The 15726-nt window shown below is 40.6% G+C and overlaps 1 protein-coding gene across 1 annotated transcript in view; it reads left to right on the top strand.

Moving 5' to 3' along the window:
• Fam91a1 (family with sequence similarity 91 member A1) overlaps positions 1-12511 on the top strand; it is a 37056-nt gene extending 24545 nt beyond the window's left edge. The window contains exons 19-24 of the mRNA XM_050145025.1: positions 443-515; positions 1449-1598; positions 4034-4138; positions 4650-4773; positions 7130-7199; positions 9519-12511. Coding sequence (XP_050000982.1) covers positions 443-515; positions 1449-1598; positions 4034-4138; positions 4650-4773; positions 7130-7199; positions 9519-9704 — 708 coding nt within the window. The 3' untranslated portion in view covers positions 9705-12511. The remainder of the gene's footprint in view (positions 1-442; positions 516-1448; positions 1599-4033; positions 4139-4649; positions 4774-7129; positions 7200-9518) is intronic.
• Positions 12512-15726: the final 3215 nt, after the last annotated feature.

The raw sequence follows: 15726 nt of genomic DNA, 5'->3' as shown, positions 1-15726 counted from the left end.
CATAATTTTAACCACTCCTCTGTTGTGAGGCATTTTGGTTGCTCTGGTATATGTAATTATTAGCAAGTATCTCTGGAAGCCTATCCTTTCCTTGTAGAGTTTGAGTTTTGTATCCCAGTTAGAGTCTTTGCCTTCCTGTTTTCCTCAGAACTGTGGCTGAGCTATGAGCATGCACTTCAGTTCTCACTTGGCTCAGGCCTGTCTGGTTTGCCTGTTAGTTAGTTAGTTAGTTAGTTAGTTAGCCTTCTTAATCCTTTTTCTTTTCCTATTCTGTTTGAAAAATACTGTCCAAGAAGTGAAAAATACAAGATTGCCAAAGGCATCTCGATAAAATATCATTGTAGAATGTGCCATGATGTGGCACAACTGTATTTATTGTCTCGGTTATTAGAAATGTTGGTTTCTCATACACCTTTCCACGTGCATTTCTTTCTGTTTGTAGGGACATGGTTTGCATGGGGTAGGAGAAATTGTCCATATACCGTTTCCATTTGATGAAGCAGAGCTGCAAGGAGGTACCTTTTGAATTCTATCCGTTTGACTTTATCGTTATTCCTGACAATAATTGGTGGAAACTGACAGGAAGTGTGTTCTTAAAATTTTTAAATTCTGTGTTTTTACCATTTTGCCGTTAAAGAGTTGGCAGAAGGTAGTTTTCAGTTGTGTGAGTTACTGCCAATGAACTGCTAGCCAGTTAGAACCTTTGAAAGGCCCGTGTGCCTTAGAGATGAAGAGAGTAAGCACGTAATTTTCTAGGGGAAGATTTTCTATATGTGGAGCCTTTTAGTCATTTTCTTTTATCGTTGGTTTATTTAGAGACTGGGAGAGAAGACAAGCTACAGGAACAATTTATGCTTGGAGAGTTTAACACACATTCTTTTTCAGAATACTCGAGGCAAAGTTTATGCTGTATGCACATGGTTCTACGTGTGTGTGTGTGTGTGTGTGTGCATAGATGACCTTGTTCTCTAGTCCTCTAAATATTTTTTAAATATTTATTTATTTATTTATGTATACAATATTCTGTCTGTGTGTCTGCCTGCAGCTAGAAGAGGGCATCCGATCACATTTCAGATGATTATGAGCCACCATGTTGTTGCTGGGAATTGAACTCAGGACCTTTGGAAGAACAGGCAATGCTCTTAACCGCTGAGTCATCTCTCCAGCCCCCTAGTTCTCTAAATTCTAAGGACAAAATTTTAGTCTTGAAGATACCAGACACTGACATCAGGATCTTTTGTTTTGTAAAAGCTCAAGAACTGATTAGTGGGAGCGTGTGTGGCATCTTGATGAGATGTTTAGAGAAAAGAACTGTCTTATGTTTCTTCATTGGAATGGTCTTATTTAATGTCTAAAAGTAGTTCAGAAATATAAAATATGCATTAGTTTTTTGGTTTTATGTTGTATGATAAAGCTTCATTAATGTGTTGTTATTGGTTTGTTCCTAGAGTTTACCCGTGCCAGTATGGGTGTTCATAAAGCACTGCAGATTTTGAGGAACAAAGTGGACCTACAACATTTCTGTGGCTATGTCACCATGTTGAATGCTTCTAGCCAGCTCACAAGTAGAAAGCTCAGTGACGCTTCTGATGAGAGAGGTCAGTCACTGTTTGGGTCTCTGGATAAAACAACTGGGTTTAAGTTTAGCATGGTCTTTATGTGTAAACTACAGCAAACCTCTGTGGAAATGTTGAGTTACTTAATAGTTTTCATGAGGAGATAAGAACATGACCTTGTGTGGGATACAGAAAGGCTTACAGAAAGGCTGTTGGCTCAGCCTTTTACCGTTGCCTCTATGTTCATAGACATTGAATCAAATTAGCTTTAGGAAGTGATGATTTTAAAACATTTCCAAAATAGGCTTAATAATTTATAGATTCCACAAATTAAACTTTGGAATTGACTCTTTTTTTTTTTTTTTTTGAATTTTCGAGACAGGGTTTCTCCATAGCTTGCTTTTGGTTCCTGTCCTGGAACTAGCTCTTGTAGCCCAGGCTGGCCTCGAACTCACAGAGATCTACCTGCCTCTGCCTCCCGAGTGCTGGGATTAAAGGCGTGCGCCACCACCTACCGGCCTCCTTTTTTTTTTTAATTGAAAAAATTTCTGCCTCCTCCCCGCCTCCCATTTCCTTCCTCCTCCCTCCCCACCCCTCCCCCTCCCTCCACTCCTCTCCCCCTCCTCCGAGTTCCCTCCCCTTCCCTCTTCAGTCCAAAGAGCAGTCAGGGTTCCCTGCCCTGTGGGAAGTCCAAGGTCCTCCCCCCTCCATCCTGGAAATGACTCTTATATTAATTTCTGTCTCCTTTGTTTTTGAAAACAAGTTATGTGTGCATATATGTGTGCACTATAGCTGGGTGCTGGGGGAAGCTAGAAGACAATGTTGGTTCCTGTGGAATCGGAGTTGAAGGCAGTTGTGAGTCTATGTAGGTGCTGGGACTCGAACCCAGGTCAGATCCTAGTAGTTAGCATTTTTCTTGTACCTGGGTTTACTTACCTTTCTCTTCAGCCCCTCTTCTTTTTTAGTTCTCAGTTGAGTCTGAATCTTGATACCTTAAAGCACACATTGCAAGCATTTCCCGTGTAGTTTTTCTTCCTTCTTCTGCCTCTAGATCGTCCTGCATGTCCATAGCAGATCAGCTCTTGCTTAGCAGTTGTTTCTGCTCTGGATGGTGCTGTGTATAGCTTTGCTTGCCATGGTGCCAGCTCTCATCACCGACCCTGGAAGTATCAAGTGACTGTCACTGGTTGACTGTATTCATGATTCTTTCAGTTTAAAATCCCAAGGAAGTGTGGTTAGTGGTCAGCCAGTGTCTCCTTTTGAGTTTCGGGTGGGTGTACTACAGTTCAGTTTTTTTTTTTTTGGTTTTTCGAGACAGGGTTTCTCTGTGGCTTTGGAGCCTGTCCTGGAACTAGCTCTGTAGACCAGGCTGGTCTCGAACTCACAGAGATCCGCCTGCCTCTACAGTTCAGTTTTTAAAGTCATTTATTCCACAGATGTTTAAACAGCAATTAACTGTTTTAAGTTCTGAAATCATTTAATTTTTTTAAGTTTAATTTTAGTTCAAAGAGTAAAACCTGACTAGGGAAAATTAATGAATCTGCCTGTACTGCATAGTTAAAAGCTGAGAGGGTGGGACTGTTTGGCGTTTACGTGGGAGACAGAGAAGGCTATCTCAACCTCGGGAGCCATGGGGAATGCATCTTAAAGAAGACAAGAGTTTGAACTGAACTTTGAAAAGTGAGAAGTTAGTCAAAAGGTGATTGCTGGGGTTTTTGTTGGTGTTTGTTTGTTTGTTTGTTGTTGTTGTTTTAAGGGAATTAGGAAGCAGAAAATAGTGTGGTTCCTTTTAGCAGAAAGAGGGGAGTTGTTGGAGAATAGATGAGTGCAGGAGGTGGCTAGGGATCTCATTGCTGAAGGATAGGGGGGTTCAGAAAGGAAGTTTGAAGGATATTTAGACTGTGTGTTTCTGGGCATGGCCTTAGGGATAAAGGAAGTAGAAGTCTGAACTTGTGTTCTGCTTTGTGACTTTGGATATTTTAGGTCGTGGTTGATTTTACCCTTGGGAAATTTTACACATTTGGTAAGATACTTAGTATTGATGGCTATCAAGAGCATCACTGGGTAAGATACTTAGTATTGGTGGCTACCAAGAGTGTCACTGGGTATCAGTCACATCCTTTTCACACTCATAAACTTTCTCTAGACGTTTATTAGATGTCTACCGTTTAAACCAAAGATGAGTCATCTTTTTAACCTATTTCCCATTTTTAAAATCATTTAATGAGAAGGGAGAAAGAGTAAATGGTATCTGTGTAACAACATTTGGTCGCAACTCTATAGATTATGTGGCTGACTGTGGAGAGCTGTTGTGTCTTGGACTGCCCTTAACAGATTTTTTTTTCTTCTTTTAACTTTACTTTTTTATTGTTTGATAATTTTTTTTTTTATTTTTCTGTCATTTCTTGGAGTTCTCTTTGTATTGACTTCTGCTGAGTACTAGAATCCTCAGAGTGTTATATCCTTTAAATTATCAGGTGAACCTGATTTGGCTTCTGGTTCAGATGTAAATGGGAGTACAGAGTCATTTGAAATGGTCATTGAGGAAGCTACTACAGATTCAGCAATAAAACAAAACTCTGGTAAGATGTTAAAAATCTTCTGCAACTTTCTTTCTTCGGTGTCTTTCTGGGGCTTACCTTTTCTGCTAAACTATTTGCATGTTGTTTTATTATTTCTAGTGGAGTTTTGTGTTAATGTGATACCTCTAAGAAACATGTTCATACATTTAGAATAACTGAAATAATATATAACAGTTATAGCTGAGAACAGTGACTGCAGTTTCATCATTTTTATGGTAAATACTCAGATTCATTTTATCATCTTGCAGATGTCCTCTTATATCCCTTTTGAGCAAATGATTATCTGGAACATTTAATGAAAAGCTATGTATCTTTTCCCCAGACATATGTACATAATCAAAAGACATTCTCTTCCACTTTGAGATTGATGACCCTGTTTAAGTCCATCCCTGGTTGAATTCACTAGTGGGTGCCACGAGGGTAGGAGGGCTCTAGCGGGCTCAGTTTAGAAGACCTTGCTGCTCATACAGAATATGTAAGTATATAATTTTCAGTCTGTCTGTGTTTTTAGGAACCACAGCTGAAGCAGATTGGGTACCTCTTGAGCTGTGTTTTGGGATTCCGTTGTTCAGTTCTGAATTAAACCGAAAAGTTTGTCAGAAAATAGCAACACATGGCCTTTGCAGAAAAGAGAGGTAAGGTTCATCTTCTCCATCTTAGTTTTTAGGCTGCCTTCTCTGTCTCTAGCTTGAATCTTTGTTAATCCACACATTGTCTTAGGATTTCAGTTGCTGTGAAGAGACACCATGACCACAGCAACTTTTCCAAAAGAAAACATTTATTTAATTGGGTGGCTTATCGTTCAGTGGTTCAGTCCATTATCATGGTGGGACATGGCAACATGCAGGTAGACATGGTGCTGGGGAAGGAACTGAGAATTCTACATCTTTATATGTGGGTAACAGGAAGTGGTCTGATTCAGTGGGTTTAGCTTGAGCGTAGGAGACCTCAAAGCCCACCCCCACAGTGACATACTTCCTCCAACAAGGCCACACCTACTCCAGCTAACTTATGTTAGAATTCTGGTGACTTTCTAAATTTTTTGTCTATCTTATATACTGTTTTAAAATTCATGTTTTGCTTTTCAGAGATGGTAGGCAGGTTTTACCTCATGGCAGCTCCAGTCCTTAGGGAGTAGCTCCTGAAGCAATGAAGGAAAGAGTCACTGAACCCAGTTATCATAAAGGGTGGTTTGGAAGAGAGATACTCATAGAGTCCTCTTTTTTTAAACTTAGGAAAACAAAGTTGGCCATCAGATAAACTTAAATTAGTTGACTTATAAAGTAAAAGAGTGTTCAACTGATAATGTCAACAACCATTCTCTAAAATAGCATGTAAAAATAAAAGTATAAATACTAGTTTGGGGCTGAGACCCGTCTGTTGCTTATTCTTGCACCCACGAATTTTGGCATGCACTACTATTTCTGGGAAGAGAAACTTCTGTGATTTTAAGGCTGGGTACAGCATATGTCTGTGGGTATAAGAGCATCTTGACACTGCCTGTTCGCTAAGCAGTAGTCACTCTTCTCTGAGACCTATACTTTCTTCTGCTGTGGTTTTTGATCAGATTTATAGCTCTGAAGGGTCAAGGAATGTTGAAGAAGAGAACTGAATATAAAATATCATCTCTTGGGCAAGACGGCCATTGTAATCACAATTGATGGCAGATCATTTTAGATATCTGCACTGTTTTTGTAAAAGGATGAACCCATCAGCAGTCAAGCATAGATGGAAGAGGAGCAGAGAGGGTCCCACCCTTCACGGTTGGACTGTTTACTGCTGATAGATTCAGGGAGAGGGAAAGCATGGCCTTCGTTGTGTACCTACAGGTGGCCCCTCCAGGCTCCAGCGTTTAGTTACAGTTCAGTGGTTACGCAGATGGCCTTAGGTAAACTTAATGAGTCACCAAAGTCCTGAAATTGGGAAAGGAACAGGTAGGGATTGAGAGAGGATTGATAAAGATGGAAAGGAGGTGAGAGTGATAGGGAGGAAGGTAGGAGTAGGGAGTAATCAGAATGCATATATATATAGTCCAATAATAACCATGTTTCTAAAAGCATAAGTACTTTTTAAGTATGAAACTTCAAATATTATCACTATAATTTGTACTAATTCACATATCTGGAAAGTTATAAATGGGTAAGTTGTGTTAAATGTGTCAGAGACTTAAGCTTGTTTTATTTAATATTTGAAGTTTCATATAGCTTAAATAGCTTAAATGTTTTAACAGTTTAAATAGTTCTTTTGGAAAATAACTTCTTACCCTTTCACATTGCTTACCATTCTAATTGATGGTATGAACCTGGGAGGTGGCCAGAAGTCTCATGCAATAGCCAGCTTTATTCAGAGCATCAGACAGTTTGCACTCTGTGGGTTAAGAATCACACACGTAAAGTTTTCATGAGCTCAAGCTGTATACAATCACAAGGACAGGCTGCATGTGGGAAAACATGTTTTTCCATAGAGGCGAATAAACCAATAGCCAGCTATAACAATTGATCTACAGTAAATCCATTCCTGTTGGCCACACCTGGGAGGGGCACAGAAGCACATTCCAAGAACAATTCTGTGTTTAAAGGAAACTGAGGTCACAAGACTTTTGTTTGATTTCTTGGAGTTTTCTCACAATGACTCCTTGGACTGAGATTTCATTCTTGGACTTTGTTCTGACACAAATAATGCCACTCGCTGGTGACTGTTTAAGTATATGAATGATATGGGGCCATTCTTACTCAAACCACCACATAAACTTATATTTTAACTTAGATTTAAAGTATGATATTTTATTTCAAAATGGCCTTCTTTTTATATAGAGCTAGGTCCTATTAAAACGTAAAAATTTTTGATATAAAGCATCACAGCTACTTAAAGAACTTTGTGGTTTTATTGCATTGCATATTCATAAATTACTTAAAATGATAAAATTTAACTTGTAAAAGTTTACGTTTCATCATTACATTTAGTTAAAAATATTTTTCTCTTTTTTTTCAGCCTTCAAAGTCTCTTGCATTCCAGTAGAAAGCTCTCTCTACAAGTCCTTAACTTTGTTCATTCATTCCAGGTAACACAATCCAAAACATGCAAATAGTGTTTATATAGAGCTTTATAACCTGTGGAAAGTTTTTTGTTTTATTTTGTTGTTGTTGTTGTTGTTTTACGTTGTTTGATTTCTGAGTCCTCTCAGTAGCAAGATATGTAATCAGCATGATTTAAAACTTTAACTAAGATGGACCATGTTTTCCATTGTTCTAATAAAAACAAAAGAGGAAGATTTTGGGCCTCAAGAGGTCCCATGTGAGGTCCGGTGTAACTTCCCGAGCCAAGCTTGAGTTTGGTGACCTTTCTCTGGCCATAACTTCCACATATAAGTGGCTCAGCACAGCCCGACCTAAACCCACCTCTGCCTAGCCACTCATAACGTGGCAGGATATTGTTGGCCCTTATTCCTTACTCCACCTCTCCCCATACCAAGACTCCCACCCCCCATCTCAGCCCTATATAAGTTTCTGCCTGATGCAATAAGACGAGATCCTGCTTTACTGCTGGGGGGAGGGGGGCATTGTGCGAGTTAAGGTCAATGGTATGGAGAAAAAGGATATCCTAGACTTTATAGATTCATAAATAAAATTGGAGAATAGAATATTTCTGTTCAGAATATCCGATTCAACAATTTGAAGTCAATATTGTTGACTGTGGTTTTCTGTCCTGCCCAGTTCTCGAAGTCGTTAAGTCCCAACGAAATCACACAGAGGTCTACATTAGTTATAGACTGATTGGCCCATTAGCTCAGGCTTCTTATTAACTCTTATAACATATATTAGCCCATTATTCTTGTCTGTGCTAGCCACGTGGCTCGGTACCTTAATTGGTGAGGCAGTCACATCTTGCTTCTTCTATGGCTGGGTAAAGGACTGCAGAAAGAGCTTTCCTCGTCCCAGAATTCTCCTGTTCTCATTGACCCGCCTCTACTTTCTGTCTAGTTGTCCCATCTATACTTCCTGCCTGGTTACTGACCAACCAGCATTTATTTAAAATATAATTGACAGAATACAGACCATGGTCCCACACCATACTATTTTAGAGGTTTTTTTCATTCATTTATTCAATAAATACTTGAGTCTACCCTATGCCAGGCCCTTTACCAAGTGCCAAGGAATCTGATGTGGAAGACATTAGTGAAGCATGCGGTATTGTGTAGACTCAGTCAAACATTCATGTTTGTAAGTAATTACAGATTTCAGTCTGTGCTTTGAGGGAGCTGTACTCTGATAGGGTCTGAAGGAGGCCCTGGTCTTAAAAGATTAGTATGTAAACTGAAGCCTGTGGGGCAGAAGAGAATGTTACAGACAGACAGGAGGTGCAGGGATCCCAGTGTCAGGGCAGTGCTGGCACTCAGGAGCAAAAGGCAACTGGATGGTAGAAGCACCCTAAAAAAGGGAAAGTGACAGCAGGTGAGGTTGAAGAGGGGCGGGCCTTCCTGAGCTTGTGGAAGAGCTAATGTTTATATCAAATGCCAAGAGCCACGGCCGAAGGCTGGTGAAGGGAGAGACTATTTGGACAGGCTTGTAACTGTGTGCTGGTGTTGGAGAGGCACAGGCTAGAGGCGGGGGTCAGTCAGATGCCCGAGGAAGATGTGCTGACTGAGCATTCTTTTCACTAAAAAGTGCGTGTGAAGGGCTGTGTACTGTACATGGACCATCACACCAGTGAACCGTAATACAGAAGTATAATGTAAGGATCCATAGACAGTGGTGATGTTCTGAGATTCTCCATACTGTGCACCACTTTGGAATCCACTAGCCTTGTCTATGGTGAATTCTGAATCATTGAACTATGTTCTGAAGATAGATTTGTAAAACTTGATGAATTAAATAAAAGAAATAATGAGGGTGTAGTAGGAAAAAGTCAAGACTGATTCTCATGCTTGTTTAGCCAGAGGAGTTGAATGGGAAAGGCTGGGGAAGAAGTGGGGGGTGGGCCTGGTAAGAGTGTGCAGGGAGGACACGTTAGAACTGTGGTTGGATACTAGGCGTGCTTGGGAGCGTGGGTCTGAACGTGTTCATCTGTGAAGCCTGTTCAGGTGTGGAGTGTGGTGACAGCATTTTTATTGGCCTCCTGTTCGGTGATACTTTGGTCTAGGTCCAGTTGCTGAGAACTAATTTCCCCCATCATCTCATAAGCCGTTTCTGATTGTTTTAAAAGCACTTATTGTAAGTGCTTGTCATTTTTGCACATGTTAATATCTGCCGTTGTTTTTGCTTGTTCTCTCTGCCTTCCGTAGTACTTTACATGCTGTGAACATTTCTCGGGTAATTGGGTCCACGTGTTTTTCATCTGTTCTGTTTCTTCGCTGAAACTAAACGTGAACTTGGATTTTTAGGAAGGTGCTTCAGCTCTGGATCTTCACTCGGAGCCCGGCTTCCCAAGTGTGCTTTCACAGTCGTCCTGTGCCGATATGGGAGTTCCACTTCCCGCCAAAAACTTAATCTTTAAAGATGGCATCTTATCGGAATGGAGTGGACGCTCACCTTCCTCCCTTCTCATCGCTAATCTCCATCTGCAATAATTTGATTACACCACTTACTGCTCACACGTTCTGCCTTTTTCCTTTCTTAATGTTGGCTTTACAGTGTCAGCCACCCAGAGCGTCCTGCTGCTGCAGAGCGGGCCGTGTTCACTGGTAGGAAATGCTCAGAATGTGCGCCTGTCTTCTGAAGCCGTGGTGTCGCACACCTGCAGCAAAGTGCTTCTCAGCAGCTAGCTCTGGATTTTTACCTTGAGACAATCTGCATTTCTTTTATAAAACTAAGGATATACTTTATAGGCTTTAGATGACTGTTATGTTTATAAGCAGTCACTATGAATATTGCAGTGGTAGTTTTATATGTTAGTTTCTCAGACATAAACCTGGTTTAATTTTATATTTTGTTACCTACACTAAGGGGATCACAGGAGGAGATAGAACTCTTCTTCTGACAGGCTTCTTGGTTCTTGAGGTAGTCACGCTAGAAAGTGGCAAGCATCCAGCAGTGAGAGGTCTATACCAGGGCATTAAGGGTTCCTGTGGATGTCTATAAATCATGTATGCCAAGTGAACATGATTGAGTCATGCATAGTGACTCCTAGTCAGCATAGTGGTGTGAACTTAACTGGCTATTCATTGACATCTCATGAAAAGCTTTGAAAAACATTCTATTTTTAAATGATGTTTGTATGTGGACTTCTGTTGTCACTCAACTTTGGGCTTTATATTTTCATGGAGTCTATGGAAAAACAGAATTTATTTTCCACTGTAGTTGAGGCTGTTGCATGTCTCATTTTGTCTTGTAGCTTTACTAATGAACTGTTAGGACACTTGACTTTGATTTCAAAGCAAGGGTTGGGATTGGGAATTGCACAGTAGCAGCGGTGCTGTCTTTGGGCTCAGCTCCATGGGAAGGCGATTCTGCATACATAGCACCTGGACCCAAAGCCTGGGACACAGTTCTGGGACAGTGGGGAAGCACTGAATAGCTTCATGTGCTTCTTTAGGAGTTAGTTCTTTTAGTGTCTCAGATGTCAGACTATGTGGAACCACACATGTAGACTTTTCAGGTCACCTTCCTTGGGTTGTGCAGTGTTAATTGAATTCCCCCTAGACGGTGCCTGTTAGCTTGCTGGTGTGAAACTAACTAACCAAGCTAACTGGTCAAGCAGTGTACCTGGAACACTCGAAGCATTAGACTGTTTGAGAATGTTTGAGCCTAACAGTTTTGCTGATGGCTTTTGTTATTTATGCAACTGAAATTTGTGTATTTAACAAACTTCTGGAAGTATATGCCTTTCTTGAAACTGTTAAAGTGGCCATGTATTTAATACCATGGCCTATCTGTAGAATTGAATATTTTGGACCAGGTTACTTGTAGCACAGTTAGTGCTGTGTTTGGGGTAAATGCAGTAATGTTTAGTTTTCTACTTTGTCTTGTATAAGGTAGAACTGTGTATGTCATGTTTGTCTGTAGAAGGAAAAGTACATAGTAATATTAAAATGATTTCTACGACTGTGAATCACTCGTTTATTTTTCCAATAACTGATACTGTACATTCCTAGTGCTGCTGGTTATGTGTGTGTGTGACTTTGCCAGCTTCAACTGCAAGGTGAGAGTATTTCTTTTGATCAGGGCTTTGTAATCTCATTTGCTTTGTTTGAGTTTCCTGTAGGTATTTATCCTTGTATTAGCAGTCGAACGCCAACTCTACTGATATGTACACTAATAAAGAATTGAACAGTTGTAGTTACGACAATGAGTCCAGTTATTACTGAGTTTATAGCTTAAAATATGGGAGTGATTTGCTGCTACAATTCCTTTGCGAAACACTGAAGGAAGAGATGGAACCTAACCATGATCATGAACTTCAGGGACAGTTCTAAAAAGATATGTTTCATCTCTAGTTTCTTGTGTGAATGGGGAGAGTGAAACCGTCAGGTTCCCAGCTGATGTCCCCTCTCTCATGAGGGAATTCTTTGCATTTTTAGAGCAGGTAAGATGCTGTGAGTGTTTGTGCTTTGCTTTATGAATATGACCTGTTCCACTCATGTTAGCTTGTGCAGAGATAGATACCTCTGTGAAGTTGATTAAAAATGAATAAATATACAGACTTTGTTCTTTGCCAAAGAAAATGGATAGAGGTTGTATCTTGTTACTTTGCAAATGTTTAATTTCATTTGGCTTTGCACCTCCCTCCTTTCCATGCCTCACCCTTACTGTAACTTGAACAAAGCAAGCAAACATTTAGAAACCAAGAGAAAAGAGCTGCTAATATCAAAAAGGGCATACAGTTTAAGCAGGGCCCAGTTTCACCTCACAGATGTGTCTAAAGAAGTTAGGGGCAATTAATTCTTTGAACGGCGGTTCTCAACCTGTGGGTCATGACCCCCTCCCAGAGGTCACATATCCGATATTCACATTACAGCTTATAACAGTAGCAAAATTACAACTCTGAAGTAGCAACAAGGGTAATTGTATAGTTGTGGGTCACTACAGCCTGAGGAACTGTACTAAAGGGTCACAACATTAGGAAGGTTGAGAACCGCTGCCTTAGAGCCTTTCTTGTTTAAAATATGTAACCAGATGGTTTGTGTTCGTTTGGGGGAAGTGATTTCTCTTCTGGGTGTTTTGTTTTCTCCGCCGTTCACCTTTCATTTTTTATGTTCAGTGTTTCAAATACACTTTGTATTAAAGGATTTTAAAGTACCAAAACTGTAACTCAATACAGTGGATTGTTTTCTGTTATGATGTTAATATTATACAATAAAATTGTATAAAGTCTTGTCAATTTGATTATTGACACAAATAACATGTTTACAAATAAACTGTGGTGTTGATCAAGTTATCATGGAGAGTGTCTAATTTTTTGAGACTTTTGTTCTTAATATTAAACACACCTGTGCTTTTCAGCCCAACTTTCTTGTACTTTTTCAACTAACTTTTGAATGTCCTAATATCAGATTTCCAGGGAAATTGCCAGGCCATGGATTTCATGTCTCTGTGCTGGCTACTTTTGTGTCATTTGGGAAAAGGGAACCTCAGTGGAGAAAATGCCCCCACCAGATTGGCCTGTGAGCACGTCTGTGGGAACATTTTCTAATTAGTGATTGATGTAGCTTACCGTGGGTGGTGCCACCCTGGCCTGGTGGTCCTTGCTGCTGTGACAGTACAGGCCATTGCTGCGGGAAGCAGGGAAGGAAGTCTTACAAGGCAGGAGCTAATGCAGGGACGGCGGAGTGCTGCTTAGTGGCCTGCTCCTAGAAGCTTACTCACCTGCTTTCTATACCAAAGATCTGAGAAGAGTTGGGGGATTGAGTACCATAAAACACATGAGATTCTCAGCTGATAAAAATGTTTAAAATTACAAAAAAAAAAAAAAAAAAGAAACGAAAAGAAAGAAAAGTTTGCATAGAGCATAGGTTCCCTGTCTTACTCCAGTCTCTGGTTCAATTTCTCTACAGTGTCCCAGTGAGATGATGGGGTGGTTGGGTTTGCTTCTTTCTTTTACTACCAGATCCCTCTGCTCAAGCAAAGCCATCTGCCAGTTGCGAATAATCTTTCATCTTCATGTCCAGCGATTTGGGTTGCAAGCAAGCCTCTTAGTTTTTTCATGGGTTATTTGTTTCTCATCTCTGTGATTTTAGTGGCTTCCTGCCGTGAGCAAAAACTCATCGTTCTCCAATCAGAACTCTTACAGCCTTGTATTTTATTGAGGTGCATGCACAAAGTAGAGAGAACGCTCATTCCGCTTTGACCGTGGTCAGTGTTTAGTCCTCCCGGTCAATGCAGACAAAGCATATATATTATTTATATATGCGTGAGCAAACAGTTCTGTCCCCTACCAATAGATTCCAAGGTAAAACCTGGATACTATACAATCTATTCCATAATTTAGACTATTACTGAATTGCTGGAAGCAATGGTTCCCACAGCTAGAAATGACACATGTACCCCACTTAAACCACCACTACTGACCTGACAATAGAATTAAAGTCTATGCCAAAAATCAGTCTAAAGCATCAAATAAGAGATAGTCACATTTAAAGGGATGGGAAAAATTTAAATGATCAGATATGTTTGTGTACTAAGAAAATGCAAAGATGAATGAAACAAGATTAGAAATAAGACTGGAATGGTTTACAACTTGTTTTATTATGAATATCATGAGAAAAGAATTCTAAATTATTTTTTAGACCTTTAGTTGACACATAAAATGTAAAACATACATATTAATAGAATCCCATTTATTTAGTGTTGATATTTGTGGGCAGTATCTGATGCATATGTGTGACTAACACCAGCCTTAAGCACCATGGGAAAAACTTTTGGGGAAGAGGCTGTACAGAGGTATTTTTAAAAATATCTTTTAAGTTCTTTGAGAATTTTATACATACATACACACATGCAATGTACTTTATGTACTCCCCACCGTCTAGCACCCTACTGTCTGTTTTAAAATTCCCCACGGAGCTCCATTTGTGTTGCTCATCACTCACGGGTGTGAGGCCATCCATTGGTGCATAACTGACATCCTGGGTACTGTACCCCTAAAGAAAATGGACTGTCCTTCCCTCAGCAGCCAACCCTCAACTGTCATTAACTCTCAGCTGGGGGTGGGGGCTGTGAATGCCTCTCTCTCCCCGTGCTGGAATGCTGACTGCCATGATCCTGTGCTGGACTTAGGCAGACAGCCCTTGTGAATTCAGGAGTGTGGTGGTCCCATCATGTCCAGAAGACACTGTTTGGTCCTGTTCTACCTCTGGATCTTAGAATCTTTCCACCACCTTCTTCCATAATGTCCCATGAGCTGGTGTGTGTGTGTGTGTGTGTGTGTGTGTGTGTGTGTGTGTGTGTGTGTGATTCTTTATGTGTATGAGCCTCTGTGTGTGTGAACCTTAAATGTGTGTGAACCTGTGTGTGTGTGAACCTGCGTGTGTGCATGTGTGATACAGATGTTCTATTTATAGATGAGCACTCCACACACATTTATTTTCTGCACTTGGACAAGTGAGTTTATGTTAGTCACCATCCACACTCACAGAGAAGTATCTCTAATAACTTCTGAGGGATGCACCAATCTATAGTACAGAGATACCTAGGATAACTAGATGCCATGTTCACTTAACAAAATAATAGTTCATCCCTGGGGCATATGAGTTCCCTAGCCATGGGTTTTTGGTCAGATTTACAGCATCGAATATGAGTTTCCTCCTGTGGAGTGGACCTTAAATCCAACCACAGCGTGGTTTATTATCTCCATAAGGTCTCTGCCGCTACTGCTTCCATGTGGATGTCTGTGTCAGGCCGGTCTTTATTGTAGCTCGCGTGTTCACAGCGGGGTGACACCGCTGATGGCATTTCACCCCCAGCAGCCTACATAACACTTCTGGTGTGGTGTTTTCAGCAATAGGATCTTACCGTCAAGTTGTGGTAAACAACCAAGAGCAATGGCAAAATAGGCTGTGCTGTTTGGGCAGCAGGTGTAGAAGGGGGTGGGTGGGCATGGTCTCTGGGACACCCCTAACATGGTGCGAACTTTCAGTGTCCTCTCTTCTGGTCTTTCTCTTTATTTTTTTTTTCCTTTCCTTCTGAAGGTTTTACGATGCATTGTTATCATTAACCAGTCTTTCACTATTAAACTTAAATGGCCAATTGAGACAAACAGTTCTGAGACCGTTCTTCATGGGTATATATGTACGCCTGAGTATATTTGTGTGTGCCCTATGTGTACAGTGTTCATAGAGGCCAGAAGAAGGCATTGGTCGCTTGCATTGGAGTTACAGGCAGTTGTAAGCTACCCAGTATGGGTGCTGCAAACTGAATTTGGGTCGTCTGTAAGAGCAGCAAGTGCACTTAACCATGGAGCCATCTCTCTAACGGTTGTGGTAGGCCATAAGGCTAGCTGCCAACTATTTCCAGTTGCTGTCCTTCCTAGACCATGGGAGAATCACATGGTCTATCAGGCGATTGGACTGGGTCCTATGACTCATCTGGCCAAGGGTTGATAGATTTAATGGTATTCATTCTGGAAAGATCCATCTTACGTCTCCTGTTTTCTAG

Source organism: Alexandromys fortis, unplaced genomic scaffold (genome assembly GCF_014885135.2).
Source record: "Alexandromys fortis isolate MF-2015 unplaced genomic scaffold, M_Fortis_MF-2015_v1.1 scaffold_2_1_26212458, whole genome shotgun sequence".
Taxonomy (NCBI): Eukaryota; Metazoa; Chordata; class Mammalia; order Rodentia; family Cricetidae; genus Alexandromys; species Alexandromys fortis.
This window is presented reverse-complemented; position numbering and strand designations above follow the sequence as displayed.